The following is a 23,053-nucleotide window of genomic DNA, read 5'->3' as shown; positions in this document are numbered from 1 at the left end:
TAAATGCTATGTATTCAATTTTGTTTGTTTATATCAAAACAATCAACGTTGTGAATAAATAACCAAATAATAAAAAAATAACTCATCACTTTTGCACATTTCAACATCTACACAATAGATTTTTCTTGATCCTTGTCATTAGGCCATTGTTGTTGTTGTTGTTGTTGCCTCTAACTCAAAACACTTTGCGGAATATTTTATTAAAACTACGATTTTTCTTCGATTTCGATTGATTGGATGATGAATTTGAACATGAACTACGATTGCTATTGCTGCTACTGCTAATGCCACTACTGCAGCCGCTAGCCCCACAATTGGGGCAGGAGCCATCACCACCACCGCTACTACCGAAACGACTGTGAGGACACGAACGTTTTGTATTACCACATGTTTGCGATGATGATCCTGTGGTGGTAACGGCACTTTCACCCGATGACAAAATAGCCTCTTCTAAAATGCGAAATGAATTTTCTGTGGAATTAGTGGGAAAATTAATTTCCGACAACGATGATGAATCCAAGCTGGCATTGGGTGAGACACGTAAATAGGCATTGTTAGTGGTGGTGGTGTTACTATTATTTGCTGTGTTGGCGGCATTATTTGAAGACGCCGATGATGATTTACGCAAACGATACCATTCCCATGATGTTGATTCATGTGGTGCATTATTAGTTTTGGATGAAGCGGATGAGGATGGATTTAGTTTACCTTTAAAGGATTTGGTAAATGGCGATTTGAAGAAAACTGGCGAAGATAGACGTCGTGCTTTTTTGCTATTCCCCTCCGATTTGGATGTGGTTGTTAGTTGGGTCTTTTTTGCGGAGGATGTCGTCGACGCTGACGAAGAGCAGGAGGCAGGATTATTGGCATTTGTGTGTTGTTGTTGTGTGTCTGTCACACTGTGACATTGATAGCCACGCGGTCCGTCTGGCATAAATTCATTGTAGGCCAAATCATTGTTGGGTATAAAATTGTCGAGATCATCTTCGTCTAACATTAGTTTCTCATCGTAATCTGTGGCACTATTCAATTCAGCTGGCGCTGTATGATTTAACAGCTGATGATGTGTTTCCGCTGGCGATGACGAGTCCTGTCGTCTGGCATAGTCTTTTTTCTTTTTCGATTTCATGTTACTGTTGTTGGGTGGATGTGAACCATTTATATGATTTGATTTTTTCGTTTTATTTGTTGACGAGATTTCAAAGGAATCTGAAAAAGAAAAATAAACAGATTTTAATAAAAAATAAATAAATTAAAAATAAAAATTAATAAATTAAAAAATATTTTTTTTGAGGAAAAGGTAATTTTGTAGAAACTACAACTTTTCTAGGACCACCCATAGGAGTAAATTTTTTAATAATATTTTTTCAAGGCCTATAAACAGGCGGGGAGTATTTGAAGAATAATTTTCAAGGCCTATAAACAGGCGTGGATTTTTTAAAGAATATTTTTTCAAGGCCCATAAACTGGCGGGAATTTTTTAAGGAATATGTTTTCAAGATCTATAAAAGTTGGGGATTTTTTACAGAATATTTTTTTAAAGCCCATAAACTGACGAGGATTTTTTCAAGGACCATAACAAAAACGAAGCCGAAATCAAGCCGTGGATTAAAGAATATTCTTTCAAGGCCTATAAACAGGCATGGATTTTTTAAGGAATATTTTTTCAAGGCCTGATACAAGGCGTGAAATATTTTTTTGAATAAGTTTCATAAGCTTAGATATTTTAAGAAAAATTTTCGTGGTCTAAGGTAAACAAGAATTTTTTGAACCTTGCGGCTCACTTTCTTACTTACTTAGCTCGCTTGTGACAGAACTTTCGTTCGATAAGCCGAGCTTAAAAAAGATTACCAGGGGCGACGGTCTTTTGCGCAGTTGCCCATTTTTTTTAAATATGTTTAACAAGACCCAACCTCAAGTGTCTTTATCTAATTTTCCCTTGCCTTCTTACCTCCAACCAGATCTTCATTATTTAGCTCTTGTAAATGTTGTAATGCCTGTTGTTGCGCCTGAGCCGTATTGGGCCATGAATGTTTTTCACCTTTTCGCCTTCCAGCTGAAGCGGCGGCCGATTTTTGTGATGACTGAATCGATGGTGGACACAGCAGACCAGTATTTCCAGAATTTATATTATTATTACTGCCATAACATATAGAAATTTTTCTCTGCCTTGTCGAGGCTACATCACGTTCCAAATTTCCCTCACCTGGAGGTGGTGGTGGTCTTAACATCGACTTATTATCACATTTACATTCCTTTAATATCAGCATTACCTCCTCACTGGGTCTGCGTATTTTATCACTATTGCTGACACTGCGAACATATTGTTCCCGCCGTTGTTGCTGTTGTTGTTGATGATCGGAATAATCCTCAAAGGATTTACGACGATTTAACTTTTTTTGCATATTGGCAGAAGCTGACGTTGGGGTTTCGGATTTTCGTTTGCCATTATTTTTACCATATAGGGCGAGTACCTCTTTGGTATCACGTCTCAGAGAACGATAGAATAGAATGCCGACCATCAGTACAAGGAATACAAATGCTCCTACAAATATTATGACCACAATACAGGCATGCACCTGCAGTGATAGGTCATCCAGTTCGTTTTTAAGTTGGGTATTACGTTGAGCGTACAGCTGTTCCAGTTCATGGTGACGACGATTTTGTTCCTCCAGTGTGCGTACGGTTAGCGTTTGTTGTGTCAGTGTCTGTTGTAGTTCTTCGACTTGTTTCTTGTAACGACGTGATAGTTCTTCGAGGTATTGGCCGGAGAGAGACATGTTACGTTCTAGAGCCTGAAAAAAAAAAATAAAAAGAAGTTGGTATGAAATTGTGTTACATCAAACATGTTTGTTGTGTTATTTTCAGTAGAGAAAGTTGTGAACAACTTAAAATGAGGTTATTTGTTTTTGTTGCGTTTCCTTGTGCCTGACAGGCAAAGTTGAGGGTGGTGTTTGTGATAATAATTGTAAGCAGACATGCGAATTTTTTCAGTCTCAAAGTTAAAAAGTTCTACTGTGTATGTTCGTACAGAGTTCATCCATCAAAGTTAACAAAATACAAGAATCATTGCTATTACCCCCCGCAATTCAAGCATGTTTGTTGTAGGGTCGGGACGGCAATAACAATAAGAACTATAATGAGAGTTAATTTTTGCCCAATAACCAAAAGATAGATTTTGGGATTAGAGAGCGCACACAGTGGTTTAAAGTATCGTTCTGCTGACTAGCCTATTTTCAAATGGGGAATTTCTGAAATATGTTACAGGCGAAAGGAATTAAGACCATTAGGAGCCGAGCATTTGTAGGCCGTTTTGAATATGGAAATCATTTTTCTAAATTTCTATTTTTTTACTTATCGATAGACTCATGAACCGAAGTCCCGAAGGACAATTCAAAAAAGTCATGTTCAATAATTTTTCAAACTAATTTAGGGAAAGTAAAGGTATTTCATATTGAGTCTTTGAGGTCGACCCACTGTTCTACGGATATGCTGAAAACTAAACAGAAGGAAAAACGGCGATTCACCTCCTTCCAAAGCATAGGCCATGAACATTTCCAAAAACAAAACATATCAAACTAATAAAGTACAGACAAGTCTATTTTGATATTTGAAATAAGGCTAGGGAATAGTGGTGGGAGGAAGTCTTATAAAATTTTTAGAATTTCGTGCAAAGGAAGGATGTGAGGGTGGAAACTATGAAAATTTCTAACTAAAAACAAACAAAAAAATTGGGCACGCAAATTTGCTATTAAAACACGCCTTGGAGAACTTGGCAGAAAAAAGAAACATTTCCATGGAGGCCAAAAAATATATATAGAGCAAGGTCGACAATCTTGATAACTATGGAATTTTTTAAAGAATTTCTTTCAAAGGACTTAAACCAGGCGTGGATTTTTTAAAGAATATCTTTCAAAGGACCTAAACCAAGCGTGGATTTTTTAAAGAATATTTTTCATAGGACCTAAACCAGGCGTGGATTTTTTAAAGAATATTTTTCAAAGAACCTAAACAAGGCTTAATTTTTTTTAAGGACCTAAACAAGGCTTGGATTTTTTAAAGACCTAAACAAGGCTTAGATTTTTTTAAGGACCTAAACAAGGCTTGGATTTTTTAAGGACCTAAACAAGGCTTGGATTTTTTTTAAGGACCTAAACAAGGCTTGGATTTTTTAAAGAATATTTTTTAAGGACCTAAACAAGCCATGGATTTTTTAAAGAATATTTTTTAAGGACCTAAACTAGCCATGGATTTTTTAAAGAATATTTTTTAAGCACCTAAACTAGCCATGGATTTTTTAAAGAATATTTTTTAAGGACCTAAACAAGTCGTGGATTTTTAATGACTATTTTTAATGCCTTCAAACAGGTTTAAACAAAACGCATTAACTTACTTTTATCCGATTGGAGAGACGTATAAAAACACTTTCCGATTGGGGACCAGAGGATATTTTCTGATTGAGATTATTTGTAGCTCCATTATGTTGAGTGTGCGAATTTGTGCCATCCTTATAACTACCTCCGCCGACGCCAGTTCCACCACTTGGTGGTGTTGTCGTGGCCGTTGTGGAGGTCAATAACATATCAATATTTTCCCATGAATTTGTATCTTCTTCACTTTTTGTCGATGGTTGTTGGGTTGGTGCAGCAATTGGAGGCGTTTGTGATGCAGAGGGTTTATTGTCTATATCTTTTGGTGTTGCAGGAGGAGGAGGCGGTAGTGGCGTTGTGTGTTCTACACTTTCCGTGGATGTTGCAGGTGAATCCATGTCCCCACCATTATTTGACTTATCAGCTACTTCAGTCTCAGACTGGGATAACGAGGAGGATGCAGCAGGAGGAGGAGTTACTGGTGCCGATGGCACCGCTGGGACATATAATTCTTCGACAGGTACATTAAATATATTTTTATCAGGTATACTGGGTTGTTCTGTTACAATTTTAGGCGTTGATGTGGTTACTTCCACATCTTCTTCTGTGGGTTCCAGGGGTCTAGGTAACTGTTGTTGATTATCGTCTAGTGGCACTTCCGTAGAGGTTTCAAGGGATTCGTAACGAATGATTTCTTCAGACTTTTCGTTTACAAGCGGCCGCATTTCTGGCCGCATTAGCTTCGTTTCGGGTTTATCCAAGAGCTCCAAATCTTCTTTGCCGAATTTCTTATCCAATGTTTGATTTGTGCTCGTTTCTTCCTTTTGCTTCTGCTCGGTTTCGTTGATGGCAAGACGGTTGTTGTTTGTGGGTTTCGGCATAGCCAACAGTTGACACAGGGCCCCCACATAGTCATGGGGTAAAATATTTACATAAAAGCTTTGCTTGATATCCTTGAACTGCAGCTGTTGTTGTTGTTGCTGTTGTGAATGATGCGAACCGCTTGCAGTGGTTTCAATGCCATACATTTTGGCACATATCCGAGTGGATATTAAGTCACGTCGTATGTGGGGCACATTCAGCAATGAATTTAGTTGCCTAAATTCACAAGACAGGGCATTGTTGATCCGCTCCACCAGTGATGAGGGACAATCAGCACAGCTGAATAGGCCATACATGGGTGTACGACACACCACCGAGTGTGGTGTTGTTTTGAATGTTTGATTTTGGTTATTCGACGGCTTCCCCACCAGTTCGGTGGCCTTTTTGACTATGGACAGCACTGCATCAGATGCGGACTTAAAGAGATTAGGTTCGGAATTGCTTTTCGCCGTTTCCTGCAAATCTTCATCATCGAAATCATCAATATCTTCATTCGGATGACTCTCGGTTTCGAAAGCCTCAAATTCCGATGTGCCAAATACCCGAAATAAAGACAGGGTACAAAAATGTTCCTTCGAATAATGCGAATGGATATCGACACGTACAAATTTCCCAAATAAATGTGGATATAAATCAAAACTTTGTACGGCCCGCTTATCTTCGGCCATAAAACGGCCCACATTTGACCATTCACGGGTGGGAAATCGTTTCGACACCGCCACAGTGAAATTTTGTGGCGACGACGAGTACAGTTCAAAATTGGCAAAGTCAATTTTCTGGGCCTGTATTGCCTCGCAGAGTTCCACTACAAACCATATGCGTTTACCGCATAAGCTCAACATATATTCATCCTTGGAGGAACTAAGGACAGCGCCGGCATTTGATGTATCACCACTGGATGCGATTATTTTTGCTCCACAATCGGGAGACGCGTAATTTTTGGCTCGTATTTTGAGTGAGGCAGGTTTTCCATTGCCATTGGTGTTGTTTTTACGTTGAGCGGAATTGTTGAAAGTGTGCTCCTGTTCCATAGCCTGCTTTTCGGCTTCCTCCATTTGTTTTTGAGCCCATTCGGAGAAGACGGGCATTGGAACTTCTTCAGTGGTGAGATTCACTTGACTGGGTGAATTTTCTGTCGATGATGATGATGAGCTGATGTTAGGTTGATGTTCTACACCACTGTCATTGTGAGATGGAGAAGAAGAAGATGCGGTATGTTGTTGTTGTTGTGCCGTTGCATTGTTGCTTAGATCATTTGGAATGTTTAAAGTTGCCGTTGTTGATGGAGATGAAGATGATGCTGCGGTTGTTGTTGTTACTGGCGGTGTTGGGGTTGCTAATATTTCGGGATTTTCTATATTTAAGGTTATTGGTACAGAGCCATCTCCAGAACCACCACCGGAATCATTGATTTTTACAATTTGTCCATCTGAAAGAGAAGATGAGAAAGAGTGAGAGAAACATTAGTAAAATGAAATTAATAAAGTCTACACAGTTGCTGATTTTTTTAAAATTTATTTTTTTTTTATTTTCTTCGTCGATCCATCCTAATAAAAATATAAAACCTATCTTATTATCACTAAATAACAATACATTTTAATTTGCATTTTTTTTACAATTATTTAATAATTAATTATTTCTTGCTAATTAAACTAGAAGCGTATGCCAAAATCATTCATGCTTACCATGATGTTAAAACATCTATAATTGAGTGTAAAATTGTCGTAATTATAAAGACAATAAAATGACATACATATAGAGAATTCTATTATATTTATGGTTGTCGTAGACATCGACGACGACAGCAATGGGCGATGTCATGCTATCTTTCTATAACAATTCACATTGTGTACTTTTTTTGAATGAATTATGACGCGGTGGATTCGATATGTAAATATTTATTATATATTTTTCGAATAAAAAAAAAAACAACAACAAATAGAAACAGAGTATAGCCGAAGGGTGACGGGAATGAGAGTCTAGATCGTATTTTATTTAAATCCATGCTTCTATATATAATAATATATTTAAAAATCAGTAAGGAAAGTAGTAAAGTCGGACGGGGCCGACTATATGATACCCTTCACAACTTTGGGTATATTCAACAGATGAATCCTAACGCATTTTTAAAGGACCAGTAAAATGAAATTGGATCCATAAACATGTCATTCTGCAACCTATACAAAATTTTTCATTTGGTCAGATATAGAAGCTATATCAATATCTGAACCGATTTCAACGATTTCAGGAATCTTAACACACATCATTGGATTTTGGTACACCATTCACCTTAAACCGGACGAAAATATATATGGGAGCTATATCTAAATCTGAACCGATTTTCAGGAAACTTTACACACATTATTGTAGACCTAATTCATTATTAAGGGACTTTGTGCCAAATTTCGTGCAAATCGAAAGATATATAGGGACTTTGGTACACCATTTACATTAAATCGGACGAACATATATATGGGAGCTATATCTAAATCGAAAGATATATAGGGACTTTGGTGCACCATTTACATTAAATCGGACGAAAATATATATGGGAGCTTTTTATAAATCTGAACCGATTTTTCCCAATTTGAATAGGGTTCGGCCTTGGGCCAAATAAGTGACCTATGCTAAATTTCATCCAAATCGGATCATAAATGCGACCTGTACTTTGTTCACAAAAATACATGAACGGACGGACAGACAGACGGACATGCGTTAATCGACCTATGTGATTTAAAACCTATGTGAGTGAAAGTCCTCATAAAAATTATTTAAAAAATTATTAAAAAAATCCACGCCTATAGTTCGGATAGTCCTTGCTAAAAATTATTAAAAAAATCCACGCCTATAGTTCGGATAGTCCTTGCTAAAAATTATTAAAAAAATCCACGCCTATAGTTCGGATAGTCCTTGCTAAAAATTATTAAAAAAATCCACGCCTATAGTTCGGATAGTCCTTGCTAAAAATTATTAAAAAAATCCACGCCTATAGTTCGGATAGTCCTTGCTAAAAATTATTAAAAAAATCCACGCCTATAGTTCGGATAGTCCTTGCTAAAATTATTAAAAAATCCACGCCTATAGTTCGGATAGTCCTTGCTAAAAATTATTAAAAAAATCCACGCCTATAGTTCGGATAGTCCTTGCTAAAAATTATTAAAAAAATCCACGCCTATAGTTCGGATAGTCCTTGCTAAAAATTATTAAAAAAATCCACGCCTATAGTTCGGATAGTCCTTGCTAAAAATTATTAAAAAAATCCACGCCTATAGTTCGGATAGTCCTTGCTAAAAATTATTTAAAAAATCCACGCCTATAGTTCGGATAGTCCTTGCAAAAAATTATTTATAAAAATCCACGCCTAAAGTAGGGATAGTCCTTCCAAAATTTTTTTTACAAAATCCACACCTGCATATCGGATAGTCCTTGCCTACGATTAACCTTAATAAAAAAAGGTCCTGCAGAAGACACCCCACTGACATTTTTATTAAAAAAAAATAGACTTACCCTTCTTAACATCATCATCATTACCGCCCACAACAATATCCACAGTGTGATTTAGGACACGTCCCTCACCAGCCGCCGAGCCATCAGCGGCTGCAATTATTACCGAATCCATGGAATTCTGTGTAGGTGGCTGTAGAATTTCCAATGGCAATTCGGTGATGGTAACTGTGGGTATGTCTGTGATATCTGGCAGACTGAAAATAAAAATTAAAATTAAAGATTTGCTATTAAAAAATAGAAAAACAAAAAGTATTTTCTTTATATAAAAAAAAAATAAATATCGAAAGCAAAATTACCCACCTCATAAACATTGTTGAAATGGCTAAGATCTGTGAGAACCATATTATCCAGAAGAAAATCAAAAACATGGTAAAATTTGTTCGGATTTTCTTCAATTCACCACTGAGGAAATTTGTCAAAACTTGCAAAAGCATTTTGTTTTTAGTTTTTGTGTCGCGTAAAACAAATACAGGTAGTATTCTAGGATATGGAAAACGAATTCGGAAAAATTTGCAAAAGAATGAAAAAAAAATTTTGAAACCAAACAGGGGATCAGAAATATTGTGAGAAATCAAATACGTTCGGCGTTATCTTGGTCGCATTGCAAAATAGGTGTGCGAAGTGTTGTGTGCGTGCTGAGTTGGCCAACCCACTTAACTTGTCTAAATGGAGATGATATTCCGCTCTGTTAATATTCGCACATTCTGTTGAGGTTTTCAAAAGCCACGTCAGTTTAAAATAATAAACATAAAAAAACAGAGGGAGGTCTATATATTATTGGAGTATATATATATAGAATGAATGTTTTTGTTGGGTGTATCGTGACCGATACTGATAAATCGTCGCTGTCGTCGCGACAATTGCATATTGAGAACAGCAAAAAAATAGGTAGACTACCACACAAACACGATCTTTTACTATTTTCATATCAGACAACCAAAACAAACGAGGTTCGCTAAGAAAGTTATGGGCGAAACTTAAATTTAAAAATTAATTTAAAAAATTAAACCATTGATTAAAATTAAAAAAAATCTTCACTTATGGGTCTTTGCTATAAATTAATTTAAAAAAAATCTACGCATATGGTTGTGAAGTACTTGAAAAAAATTAATTTATTAAACAAAATAAATTTGAAAAAAATATAATACAAATTAAATTAATTTAGTCTTTTAATTTAATTTAGTCCTTGATAAAAATTAATTTAATGTAGCCCTTGATAAAAATTAATTAGATCAAAATTAATTGGAATTAGTTCATGATTAAAAATTTTTTTAAAACGAAACAACGGCTATAGTCATTGATAAAAAATTATTTAATTTAGTCCTTGATCAAAATTATTAAAAAAATCAACGGCTTTGATAACCAGTGAGGAAAGTAGTAAAGTCGGACTAGGACATGACATTGAACGAACTAAATATGCGATCTTTATCTATAAGTAAACCGAACAAATTTCGTGCAAATTGAAAGAAATACAGGGGCTTTGGTGTAATATTTACCTTAAATCTGAACCCATTTTCACGAAACTTAGCTCACTCGACTAAATTTAGTGCGCTATACCAAAATTCGTGCAAATCGAAAGATATATATGGGCTTTGGTACACAATTTACCTTACATCGGACGAAATGTATATGGGAGCTATATCTAAATCTGATCCGAAACTTGACACACGTCATTCTAAACTCAATTCAGTACACTATGAAAAATTTCGTCCAAATCGAAATATATATAGGGACTTTGGTGTACCATTTACATAAAATCGGACAAAAATATATATGGGAGCAATATCTAAATCTGGTCCGATTTTCGAAACTTAGCACACATAATTCTAGACCTAATTTATTAACCTGTGCCAAATTTCGCGCAAATCGAAAGATATATAGGGGCTTTGGTGCACCATTTACATTAAATCGGACGAAAATATATATGGGAGCTATATCTATATCTGAACCGATTTCTACGAAACTTAGCACACATCATTCTAGACCTAATACAGTACCTAATGCTAAATTTCGTGCAAATCGAAGGATATAAAGGGACTTTGATGCCCCTTTTACCTTAAATCAGAGGAAATATATATATGGGAGCTATATCGAAATCTGAACCGATTTTCATGAAATTTATCACACATCGTTCTAGACTTATTTCAGTGCACTATGCCAAATTTCATGCAAATCGAAAGGTATATAGAGACTTTGGTGTCCCATTTACCTTAAATCGGACGAAAGTATATATGGGAGCTATATCTATAACTAAACCGATTTTTACGAAACTTAACACACATCATTCTAGAATTTATTCAGTACACTATGCCAAGTTTCGTGCAAATCGAACGATATTTAGGGACTTTGATGCACTATTTACCTAAAATCGGACGAAAATATATATGGGAGCTATATCTAAATGCGAACCGATTTTCAGTACACTATGCCAAATTTCGTGCAAATCGAAAGATATATAGAGACTTTTGTGCACCATTTACATTAAATCGGACGAAAATATATATGGGAGCTATATCTAAATCTGAACCGATTTTTCCCAATTTCAATAGGGTTCGTCCTTGGGCCAAATGAGTGAGCTGTGCCAAATTTCATCCAAATCGGATCATAAATGCGACCTGAACTTTGTTTACAATTTAACATGGACAGACGGACGGGCGGACATGCATAAATCGACTCAGAAAGTGATTCTATGCATATTCTCAAAACGAACCATGTGTCCATCTAGTTTCCTTTTGCCTGTTATAAACATATGCACAAAGACATAATACCCTGTACCACAGTGTGGTGAAGGGTATAAAAATCCACGCTTTAATAAAAATTAGTTTAAAAATCCACGCCTTGATAAAAATAATTTTAAAAATCCACGCCTTGATAAAAATAATTTTAAAAAATCCACGCATATGGGTCCTTAATAAAAATTATTAAAAAAAACACGCCTATTATCCTTGCTAAAAATTAACCTAAAAAAATCCTATGGGTCCTTAAATAAAAATTAATTTAAAAAATCCACGCCTATAAACCTTGAAAAAAAAAATAATTTAAAAAATCCACTCCTATAGTCCACGCCTTGAAAAAAAATTAAATTTTCAAAAAATTGAAAACTTTTTGTACTACCCTCGTATTTGATATTTTCAAAAAAAAAAACATCTGTTGTTAAAATATTCATTAAAAACAACTAAATGAAAAAAATTATCTTTGTGTTTTTTTTTCATTTTGGAAAATTACTGTATGTGCTCTAAATTGTTAACAAAAAACAACAACAACAAAAAGAACATTAAGTTGTTGTTGTCTTTTTTTGACAATGACAATTTGCATGAATTGTTATGTCATACAATGGTATTGAACACGGAAGATATATATCGGGATAATATATATTAAATATGTCAAGATGGCTAGGATAGGGGGAACTAAGCCGAAGTTGAACCAATTATCTCCTATTATTTCATGCTAAAAGATTCGAAATGACATTATAAAATGTAATTTCCCTTTATCTAAGACTTCACACGATCGCCTAACCTAATTTTAGCCGAAACGTGCTTGTAAATATTATAGAGCTGCAAAGATAGAATACAAATTAAAAAAATAAAATTGTCCCACTAAGAGCCGTTGAGGTTTATTTTCTTTTTGAAAACCCCAGGTTGTTTGTTGCCGAATGACACAATTTTAGGAATCATTTGTTTTATAAAAAATATTGATGTACTCTTCAAAAAATTGAAATATTTTTTCATTTATATCACTCCTCCCTAATGGGTTAATTGAAACATCTTAGTTATGATAATTACTTGTGAAAATGACTTGACATTTAAGGGATTCATGATTTGGCGTAACATTTCGAATATATAATTTTTAATAGACAGCAAATTGGGTTGCCGTCTACACAATATTGACAAAAAAAAGAAACAATAATATAATAAAAACAACAACAACAGCAGGAGGAAGAAAAACCAAGCAAAGAAAATAGTAATTAATGTAAATGAATGTAAATAAATAAAATAAAAATATTCAGAAGTGAATACGGCCAGACGTCAAGCCAACAATTAAATGAGGACAAGGAAATGTGGGTGTTCTTTTGAAAAAAAAGAATATTACAAATTTACAATTGTAAGTATGTAAATGTGTTGAGTATATTACACTGTGCGACAAGTTTTTTGAGGGGTGGAAAATTCTTATTGGGAATGAAAGGCTTTAAGGGAAAACCTCTAAAAGAATATTTTTTCAAGGTTCTAAACAGGCGTGGATTTTTTAAAGAATATTTTTGTTAAGGTCCTCAATAGGCGACTATTTTTAAAGAATATTTTTGTTAAGGTCCTCAATAGGCGAGGATTTTTTAAAGAATATTTTGTCAAGGTCCTCAATAGGCGAGGATTTTTTAAAGAATATTTTTTCAAGGTCTTCCACAGGCGTGGATTTTATAAAGAATATTTTTCAGGGTCTAATAAAAGGCGTAGATTTTATAAAGAATATTTTTCAGGGTCTAATAAAAGGCGTAGATTTTTTAAAGAAAATTTCTTAATGTCTTCCACAGGCGTGGATTTTTTAAAAAATATTTTTTCAATTTCTTCCAAAGACGTGAAGATTTTAAAGAATATTTTTTCAAGGACCAATACAAGGCGTGGATTTTTTAACTAATATTTTTTCAAGGACCAATACAAGGCGTGGATTTTTTAAAGAATATTTTTTCAAGGACCAATACAAGGCGTGGATTTTTTAAAGAATATTTTTTCAAGGACCAATACAAGGCGTGGATTTTTTAAAGAATATTTTAATATAGACGTGGATTTGTATACCCTCCACCATAGTATGGAGGGTATATTAAGTTTGTCATTCCGTTTGTAACTCATCGAAATATTAATTTTCGACCCTATAAAGTATATATATTCTTCTTGATTCTACGACGATCTAGCCATGTCCCTGCGTCTGTATTTTTTGCATAGAGTCGTCTTTTGTCTGCAGGCAGGTCAAGTTCGAAAATGGGCTATATCGGTCCACGTTTAAGCTTAGCCCCCATATAAGGGTACCGCCCAATTTTCGAAATTTTGGATTTCTGGAGTGCGCATTGATACATTGGATTCTTTTCGGGTACCAAATGTCTCCATTAAAAATTATAAATATCGGACCAGTTTTCGCTGAAATTTGGTACATTAAGTTATTTTTGGGTACCAAATGTTTGCACGACAAATTATAAATATCGGTACCCCTTATTTACGGCATTTTGGCGATTTTATGCGCGTTTTTAAACTGAATTCGTTGAAATTTGGTACATTGGGTTCTTTTCGGGTACCAAATTTCTCCATTAAAAATTATAAATATAAGTCCATTTTTTTCGGGTAGCTCCCCCAATTTTCGGAATTTTGGGGGTTCTTGAGCGTGTTTTTCAACCGAATATGCTGAAATTTGGTACATTGGGTTATTTTTGCGTTCCAAATGTCTGCACTACAAATTATAAATATCGGTCCACTTTTTCTGGTACCCCCCATATAAGGTATTTTGGGGAGTTTAAAACACCCTCAATTTTCGGTATTTTGGGGTTCTCCTGCTACCAAAAATTATTAATGTTCGCGCCCTTTTAGGGGTAGTTCCCATATAACACCCTTCATATATTAAAACAGTTAGATGATTAGTTCCGTGTGTAGGGGTTGCTCCCATATAAGCGTAATCTACCATAGTATAGGGGATAGTCGTTACTCGAAATAGTCAGTTTTACCCAACAAATTATGGAATTTTAGGACGATTTAGCTAGCCATCGGTTGTTATTATTCCGAACTTAATGTTTTTCACATGTTTAAAGATTGTTTAGGCCTCTTAACAAACAGCCATAGCTTAAATTTTTTTCCAGAATAAAATGCTGTATTTTCAATATGTTTATATTTTTGTTAACACACCCCTTATTGTGATAACAAAAATTAATCTAATCGAACGTAACATACATACACGCGTTTTTATTATTTATGTTAATAGTAACAAGTAAAACAACATTATATATACTGTGATTACAATTAACACGTCATGATAATAGATTTATGATCAACCGCAAAAAAAGTAACAACAAGAATTCCATTGCTTTGATAAATGGAATAAATTCCTCACACATTTCAATACACGTCAGCAGTATTGGGGATTTTCCTCATAGGCAAAATAATTCACATTTTAATACATATTTGAGAATAAGTATTAATTTTTCCAAAATTAAAAAAAAAACATAATAACAGGACTGCGGAGCCGAATTATTTTTGTCTAGAATCCGACTTCCATCTCTATGCATCTAAAATAAATATATTTTATAGTAAAAATGTTACTTAAACATTTTTATTGATCATTAATAGAATTCAATAAATTGAAAAAAAATCCAAATTTTGAAGGCCAATAAATAGCATCCACTTGCAAGCCTTTTCTCCCCCTTCCAATTGATAATTTTAATTATATAATTATCCACTCAAACAGACAGACAAATGCCCATATCAAGACAAGTAAAGAAATTTCCAAGAGCCCATTTAAACAATATGTTTTGGCTTGCTCTTTAATGCCAATACTCAATGACTGCCGAATGGGATTGAATGCTACTCAATGATATATATTTATTTATGTACATACGTACACACATATATAAATCAGTGCAACAGCCTGTTAAATAATCTTGAAATTCTTCTTCTATTTATAAATAAAGAAATTATTATTTTTTATAATTAAATGAAATGATTACTTGTTGTTGTTTGTGTTTATTTATACAAGTGCACTAATTAAAGGTTCATTAACCTCTATATCTCTCTCGCTCGCACACACACTCTCTGTGTCTTCGTAAGTGGTCTCTTCTGGTCTCATTATTTGTAATTATTGGCATTTTTGCTGTTGTCATTTTTTCGTTTATATATTCGTAATAAGCGGATTAATATGTAGGTAGGTACCCAGACCCACTTACCGTCTTGTCATTCGGTACGAAGGTTGATGTTTATGTGACGCAATTTTTGCTAAAGAAATTGTAGTGTGAAGGGTAGGTCAGGATGAGAAACTAACATTTATTCAGATGCAAATCTGAATTAACAAAAAATACTTTTCAATAGAATTTTTTTAAAGACTATTTTCAGAGTCCTTAGTAGGAGTATTATTATAAATTTCTTAAGACCAATAGGCGTGGATTTTATAGCAGTCAAGGTTCGCAGTTGCAGTTGCAGCAAAGGTGCGATCTAACACAACATGGAAACTCGACGTCGAAAAGCTGCAAACACAGCAGGTAGCCGAGGCCTACTCCGCTCAACTTATTCACCTGCTTGACGAAAGCACTTTTAGTCCCGATAATAGTATAGAAGCCCAATGTCAAAGAATTGCCCACTTCCTACAAGCTGCAGCAAAAGCAACACTTGAATACCAAAAACCGCCACCAAAAGAAACTCATGGTACGATCAGGAGTGTCAAAATGCTACTGATGTGAAAAACGCAGCGTATAGGGAGAATTATCGGGAGAAAAGAAGGAGAAACGTATTTTCAGAAAACAAAAAAGAAGAAAGAACAAGAAAAACGTGAGCGTGAGCAAATTGAGATGTACAGGAGTACGGAAATGAAGTCCGACACATTTACCAAACCGAAGGCTTTGATGCAAGCACATCCTCCTGTAGAGATGAAGAAGGAAAACTGGTGACAGATACAGACAGCGTGTTGAGGATCTGGGAGGAGAATTTTGAAAAGCTCTGGTATCAAATGGTGGCGGTGAAGAAGATACCGCAAATTGAGAAGGAGTCTGCCAAAGTGGGTCTGGCAGTAAACGGCGAGAAGATCAAGCTGATGGTATCAACGGGCGAGACGTCCAGTAGACTCGGACCAACTGTGGAACTTTAGAACTACAGCTTTGAGGTAGTTAAAGATTTTATATACATTGGTACCGCCATAAATAAAACGAATGACATCAATTTTGAAATTCGGAGAAGGATTGTGATAGCCAACAGATGTTACTATTGTCTAAAATACTCCGAAAGATCTACGGGCCGATCTGCGTCGACGGTGAATATCGGCGTCGAATGAACCACGAGTTTTACAATTTATAGGCAGACATTGACATGGTCAGTCGTATTGAGCTGCAGCGAATATGATGGCTAGGCCATGTTGTGCGAATGAATGATAATGCCCCAGCTCAAAAGGCATATAAAAGCGAGCCTACTGATGGCTCCCGTAGAAGGGGAAGGCCACGTATCAGATGGAAAGACCAAGTAGAAAACAACATCTTGGAACGTGGTCTTTCAAATTGGTGGAGATGCGCACAAGACCGACACACCTGGAAATCTTTTTTAAGCTCGGCTTATGGAACAACCGTTCTGTAACAAGCCAGCTAAGTAAGTAAAGTAAGTAATAGGAGTAGATTCGCCACTGACTTTAAATGCAAATTTTTATATGACGTTGACAAAAAATTTTTGAGAACATAAAATATGTGCACACACACACACACTTACACTCAAATATGTCTCACATTTAGGTAAATTAGTCATTTTGTTGAGGAGGTTAATTTTGTTCATGTTGAGGAAGGTTAGTTAGCAAATTTCCGAATTTATGTTGGTTGAGAGAGGCCAGGCGGAGGAATGGAGGTAAATGTTTTTTGTATTTAATCAGATAACAAAGAAAATTATTTAGCAAATAAGTGGGCGAAATTATTTTTTTTGGCAGAGTTGCCGTTTGTGATTTATATCCCGAAAAACGAACAAACAAGGAAAAAAATAATCAAGATAAAAGTCGTAGTTTTTTAGCATGAATTTTTAAGTAGTATTTTTAAAGGACCCGCATGCGATGAAAATATTGCCTTCTGAGAACATATAGATGATGGCATAGGCAGATGTCACAAAAGGTAGAATACCCTCTAGGGTCTTCTTCTAGAAGACCCCGCACGTTTTTTCCTACAAAATCCAAACAAATACCTTATTGTCATGTTTATGTCATCAGGTAATGAATATAAATGATACCTATAAATATATGCCAAATCCATAATCCACTACTTCCAATGGACCATGTCCAGTGGTCTAGTAGTAACCCAATCCCTATAAAAACAATACAACTTATCATATCATTTCTGGATATTTTGTTGTATAGCCACACTAAAAAATTGTGTCACTGGATTATAAAGGCCAAAGAGGTAATTTAATGACGACAACAGCCATCCACTCAAGCTGTGGAGGTGGTGTTGGTGGTTATGTTCAATATTAAATTTTGGTTTAATTGGAACATCACACAGACAAACACACACACATGCAGCATGGAATTATGATCGCCATCTTCGAGCCGAGATTGATTTCCGACATTTGTAATTACGGGTGTTGAACAAAATAAAAACATAACCGAAATGTGTGACGTAAAAGATTTGGTGGCACATTAATGATGGTGGAGGTGGTCGTGGTGGTGGTGGCGATGACGTTGGTGGTAATATCGGTTAAATACCTCTTCTTACCCTCCTCCTCTTCCTCATGCTGTTTTTTGCTGGTTATGAATTTGAGTCCATTTGCAGCAGCAAGTGAAATGTGGCACAAATTGAAAATTGCATTTGGCTGTGGCATGGAGTAATTTAATCTGATTTTTATGTAAACACACGCACACACAATATACATCGTATTACTGTTGTTGTTGTACAAACAACAATAACAAAACGATAACAATATAAAGTGTTATACAAAAAATACGGTTTATAATTGTTATAAAGTGGGTCGGTCATTGCATTGCAAAAAAATGAGTTAGATAAGGTTGCCATGAGATCTGCCAATCCAGGAGGGGTGAAGAAGTCAAGACATTAAAAAGTATTTCTTAAAAAACCGCGCCTTGAGATAGACCCTGGAAAATATTTCTTAAAAAACCCCGCCTTGTGATAGACCCTGGAAAATATTTCTTAAAAAACCCACGCCTTGAGATAGACCCTGGAAAATATTTCTTAAAAAAAAACCCCGCCTTGAGATAGACCCTGGAAAATATTTCTTAAAAAAAACCCCCGCCTTGAGATAGACCCTGGAAAATATTTCTTAAAAAAAACCCCCGCCTTGAGATAGACCCTGAAAAATATTGTTTAAAATATCCACGCCTTGAAATAAACCATGAAAAATATTGTTTAAAAAATCCACGCCTTAAAATAAACCCTGAAAAATATTCTTTAAAAAATCCACGCCTTGAAATAAACCCTGAAAAATATTGTTTAAAAAATCCACGCCTTGAAATAAATCCTGAAAACTATTCTTTAAAAAATCCACGCCTTAAAATAGACCCTGAAAAATATTCTTTAAAAAATCCACGCTTTGAATTAGACCCTGAAAAAAATATACTTTAAAAAATCTCTTTCCTCTATTTTTTTCAAAATGTAAAAATTTGCCCTCTTTGAACCCCACCTTCATCTAATATCATTGAACCTGCAGCATATAGCGGCAGATAATATGACCGATTTAATTTTGCATGTTCGTCTGCAAAAAAACCAAATCGAAATTGTAACCTAAATTTTGGGTAGACCACAAAAAGCGTGGGTTGGTTCATGTTCAGAAATCAAATTTTGTGTAATTTTTTGCGGTGGGGGCCACTGCCACCACAATAGCAACAACGGTAGCAAGAGATTGCAGCGATGAGTGCGGTTGGTAACCAGTAATTATGCAATTTGGAGTACACTTGCATTAATTGAAATTCGCATACTAATACAAACGCACGCCCACATACACAAGACGCATAAATATCGGATATTGGGGACAGGTAAAGAAAGGTATCAAATTTTTATTGCTAAAGAAATTTTAATTCGATTATATAGAATTAGACTTCAAGGAGTCGAAGGACCAATAAGGGTGGGCATTATTTTAAGGAACCCTCGAAGGACCATCAGGTCATATATGTGATAATTTTTTATAATTAGATTACATAATAAGACCTCACGGGCTTCTAACAATCTAGATCCTATACAAGAAGAACTCCAGACCTTCTATAAGAACACCCTTAGACCTAATATAAGCAAATCCAACAAACCTTCTAATGAAAATCTCCGGCCTTTTATCTTGTCCTTCTAATTTTTTCCTAAATAATTAACCATCATATTCCCACCTTTGGCCAACCTTCTGATATGATTGAAAATTCATCGATTCACATTCCAAGGAACATAAGAAAAATAAGCGTGGATTTTTTTTTAATCAGTCTAAGAACCTGTTCATGGACCGAAAAGCGTAGACATTTTAAAAATCAGTCGAGAGATTATCAGACGTGTGGATAATATTGTAATAATCGGTAAGAGGACAATCAAATTTTTTAATAATTGGTCAATGGACCTTTGCAAGAATATGAGCGGATTTTTTTTAACAATCAGTTGAAGGACTATCAGGCCATTAGTCGAAGGACTATCAGGCCAATAGTCGAAGGACCATCACACCATTGCAACAATATGTGCGGATATTTTAACAGTCAGTCGAAGGACCAACAATTCTGGATTTTTGAATAGTCAGTCGAAGAACCATCAGATTTTTTAATAATTGATCGAAGCACCATCAGACTAACAGTCGAAGGACAATTTTTTTTAATAATCAGTCGAAGGACCATCAGACCATTGCACCAATATGTGCGGATTTTTTAACAGTCAGTGGAAGGACCATCAGGCCAATAATCGAAGGACCAATAAGTCTGGATTTCAGAATAATCAGTCGAAGAACCATCAGATGTTTTTAATAATCGGTCGAAGGACCATCAGACCATTGCAGCAATATGTGCGGATGTTTTTAACAATCAGTCGAAGGACCATCCGACCAAAAGGCGAAGGACCAATTTATTAATAATCTGTCGAAGGACCATCAGACCATTGCACCAATATGTGTGGATTTTTTAACAGTCGGTCGAAGGACCATCAGGCCAATAGTCGAAGGAATAATAAGTCTGGATTTTTTAAATTGTCAGTCGAATAACCATCAGATTTTTTTTAATAATTAGTCGAAGGACCATCAGATTTTTTTAACAATCTGTTGTAGGACCATCTAACCAATAAGACCGGATTTTTCATAAAAACTCGAAGGTCCAAAAAGACTGAATTTTTTAATAATCGGTCAAAGGACCATCTAAGCAATAAAAGCGAATTTTTAATAAGGCCATCAGACAAATGAACGTCGAAGGACTAATAAGCCAGGTTTTTTAATAATCAGTGTCACGTGCACAAAAAAGGAGACAAGACGATATGTGTCAACTATAGAGTAATAAGTCTCCTTCCCAGGTGATATCCAGTGTGCTGTGTGAACGGATGGTCAATGGTATATAAAGTGCCATCATTGACTTTTTCAGCCAAATCCAGGAAAAAACCCACGAAAAATACATCGACACATTCCACCTATTCATCTACTATAAAGCCGCATTTGACAGTCCTATCCGTTCAGAGCTGTCTAAAGCCATGTCTGCGTTTGGCATTCCTGCAAATTAATGCGGCTATGTAGGATAAATTTAACTTTAATACCGAACGAGGATTCAGACAAGGTGACAGGTTGTCGTGTGATCTTTTTAACATCCTGCTGGAAAAGATCATACGAGAGGCGTTTAATACCGAAAGGATTGTACACAAAGATTACAGGTTGTTGTTTGCTGGAAAAGGTCATACGAGAGGCAAAGGTGAATATAAATGACACTCTGTAACCAAACAACACATGTTACTCGTCTACACCGAAGACATCGGCATAATAGGTCGAACATTGAAAGTGGTAACAGCCACTTTTGAACAAATTGAGAAGGAGTCTGCCAAAGTGGGTCTGGCAGTAAACGGCGAGAAGACCAAGCTGATACCATCATACCACCATGGATCAACTGTGGAACTTGAGAACTACAGCTTCGAGGTAGTCAAAAATTTTATATACCTTGGGTGCCGCCATAAATAAAAATAATGACATCAGTTTTGAAGGATAGTGTTGGCCAACAGATGCTACTATGGTCTGAGTAAGCAATTCGTAAGCAAGGCCACCTCACGCTCTTGGGGTGTTTGAGAGAAAAATTCTCCGAAAGATCTATGGGATGATCTGCGTTGACGGTGAATATCGCCGAGCTGTACCAGCTATTCTCGGACATCGGCATTGTTAGACGTATTGAGCTGCAGCGACTACATTGGTTAGGTCAAGTTCTGAGAATGGATGAAGATGCCATTGATGATGACCATTCGATTTGTTAATAATCGATCGAAGGACCACCTAACCAATAATAGCGGATTTTTAAAAGCAGTCGAAGGACCTAAAATCTGGATTTTTTAATAAGGACCATTAAACCAACAATAGCGGATTTTTATGTATAAGTCGAAGGACCAATGAGCAGGAATTTAAGTAATCAGTCGAAGGACTAACACGTCTGGATTTTTTAATAATAAGTCAAAGGGCCTCTAGTCGTTGCTGGGGGGTTTTTAATAATCGAAGGACCAATAAATATGGATTTTTTTAATAAGTCAAAGAACCATCACACCAAAACGATTTTTTTTTCTCAAGAAGTCTATTATAGTTTTTTAATGTCCATAAAAATATTTTTTTTAGATAGCAGCTAACAAAAAAATATTTCGTTTGTAATTTTTCTTGTTAACGTTGTTGTTGCTGTTGCATGAACTAAATAAATTAATTCGAGAGTATTGATGAAAAACGTGCCTGGCTGACGGATGATAATCAGAGTGAATGAATGAAGTAAAGCGGAAGCTGCTGTTAAGGACTATTTCAAGGCGTGGATTTTTTAAAGAATATTTTTCAAGGACTATTTCAAGGCGTGGATTTTTTAAAGAATATTTTTCAAGGACTATTTCAAGGCGTGGATTTTTTAAAGAATATTTTTCAAGGACTATTTCAAGGCGTGGATTTTTTAAAGAATATTTTTCAAGGACTATTTCAAGGCGTGGATTTTTTAAAGAATATTTTTCAAGGACTATTTCAAGGCGTGGATTTTTTAAAGAATATTTTTCAAGGACTATTTCAAGGCGTGGATTTTTTAAAGAATATTTTTCAAGGACTATTTCAAGGCGTGGATTTTTTAAAGAATATTTTTCAAGGACTATTTCAAGGCGTGGATTTTTTAAAGAATATTTTTCAAGGACTATTTCAAGGCGTGGATTTTTTAAAGAATATTTTTCAAGGACTATTTCAAGGCGTGGATTTTTTAAAGAATATTTTTCAAGGACTATTTCAAGGCGTGGATTTTTTAAAGAATATTTTTCAAGGACTATTTCAAGGCGTGGATTTTTTAAAGAATATTTTTCAAGGACTATTTCAAGGCGTGGATTTTTTAAAGAATATTTTTCAAGGACTATTTCAAGGCGTGGATTTTTTAAAGAATATTTTTCAAGGACTATTTCAAGGCGT

At 35.3% G+C, this 23,053-nt stretch overlaps 1 protein-coding gene across 1 annotated transcript; it reads right to left on the bottom strand.

Annotated features, from left to right (window-relative positions):
* Window positions 1–163: 163 nt before the first annotated feature.
* On the bottom strand, window positions 164–9,193 carry LOC133324054 (uncharacterized). The gene is made up of 7 exons (XM_061532940.1): window positions 9,060–9,193; window positions 8,760–8,953; window positions 4,394–6,681; window positions 1,952–2,795; window positions 899–1,209; window positions 396–811; window positions 164–344 (listed from the first exon to the last, which is right to left on the bottom strand). Exons 1-7 carry the CDS (start codon window positions 9,191–9,193, stop codon window positions 176–178), a joined length of 4,356 nt encoding a protein of 1,451 aa, XP_061388924.1. The 3' UTR covers window positions 164–175.
* Window positions 9,194–23,053: the final 13,860 nt, after the last annotated feature.

The sequence above is a fragment of the Musca vetustissima genome, unplaced genomic scaffold, assembly GCF_032173495.1.
Source record: "Musca vetustissima isolate MV318-11 ecotype Yass unplaced genomic scaffold, APGP_CSIRO_Mvet_v1 utg9295, whole genome shotgun sequence".
NCBI classification, from domain to species: domain Eukaryota; kingdom Metazoa; phylum Arthropoda; class Insecta; order Diptera; family Muscidae; genus Musca; species Musca vetustissima.
The sequence above is the reverse complement of the archived record's forward strand: the minus strand, read 5'-3'. Positions and strand labels throughout refer to the sequence as shown.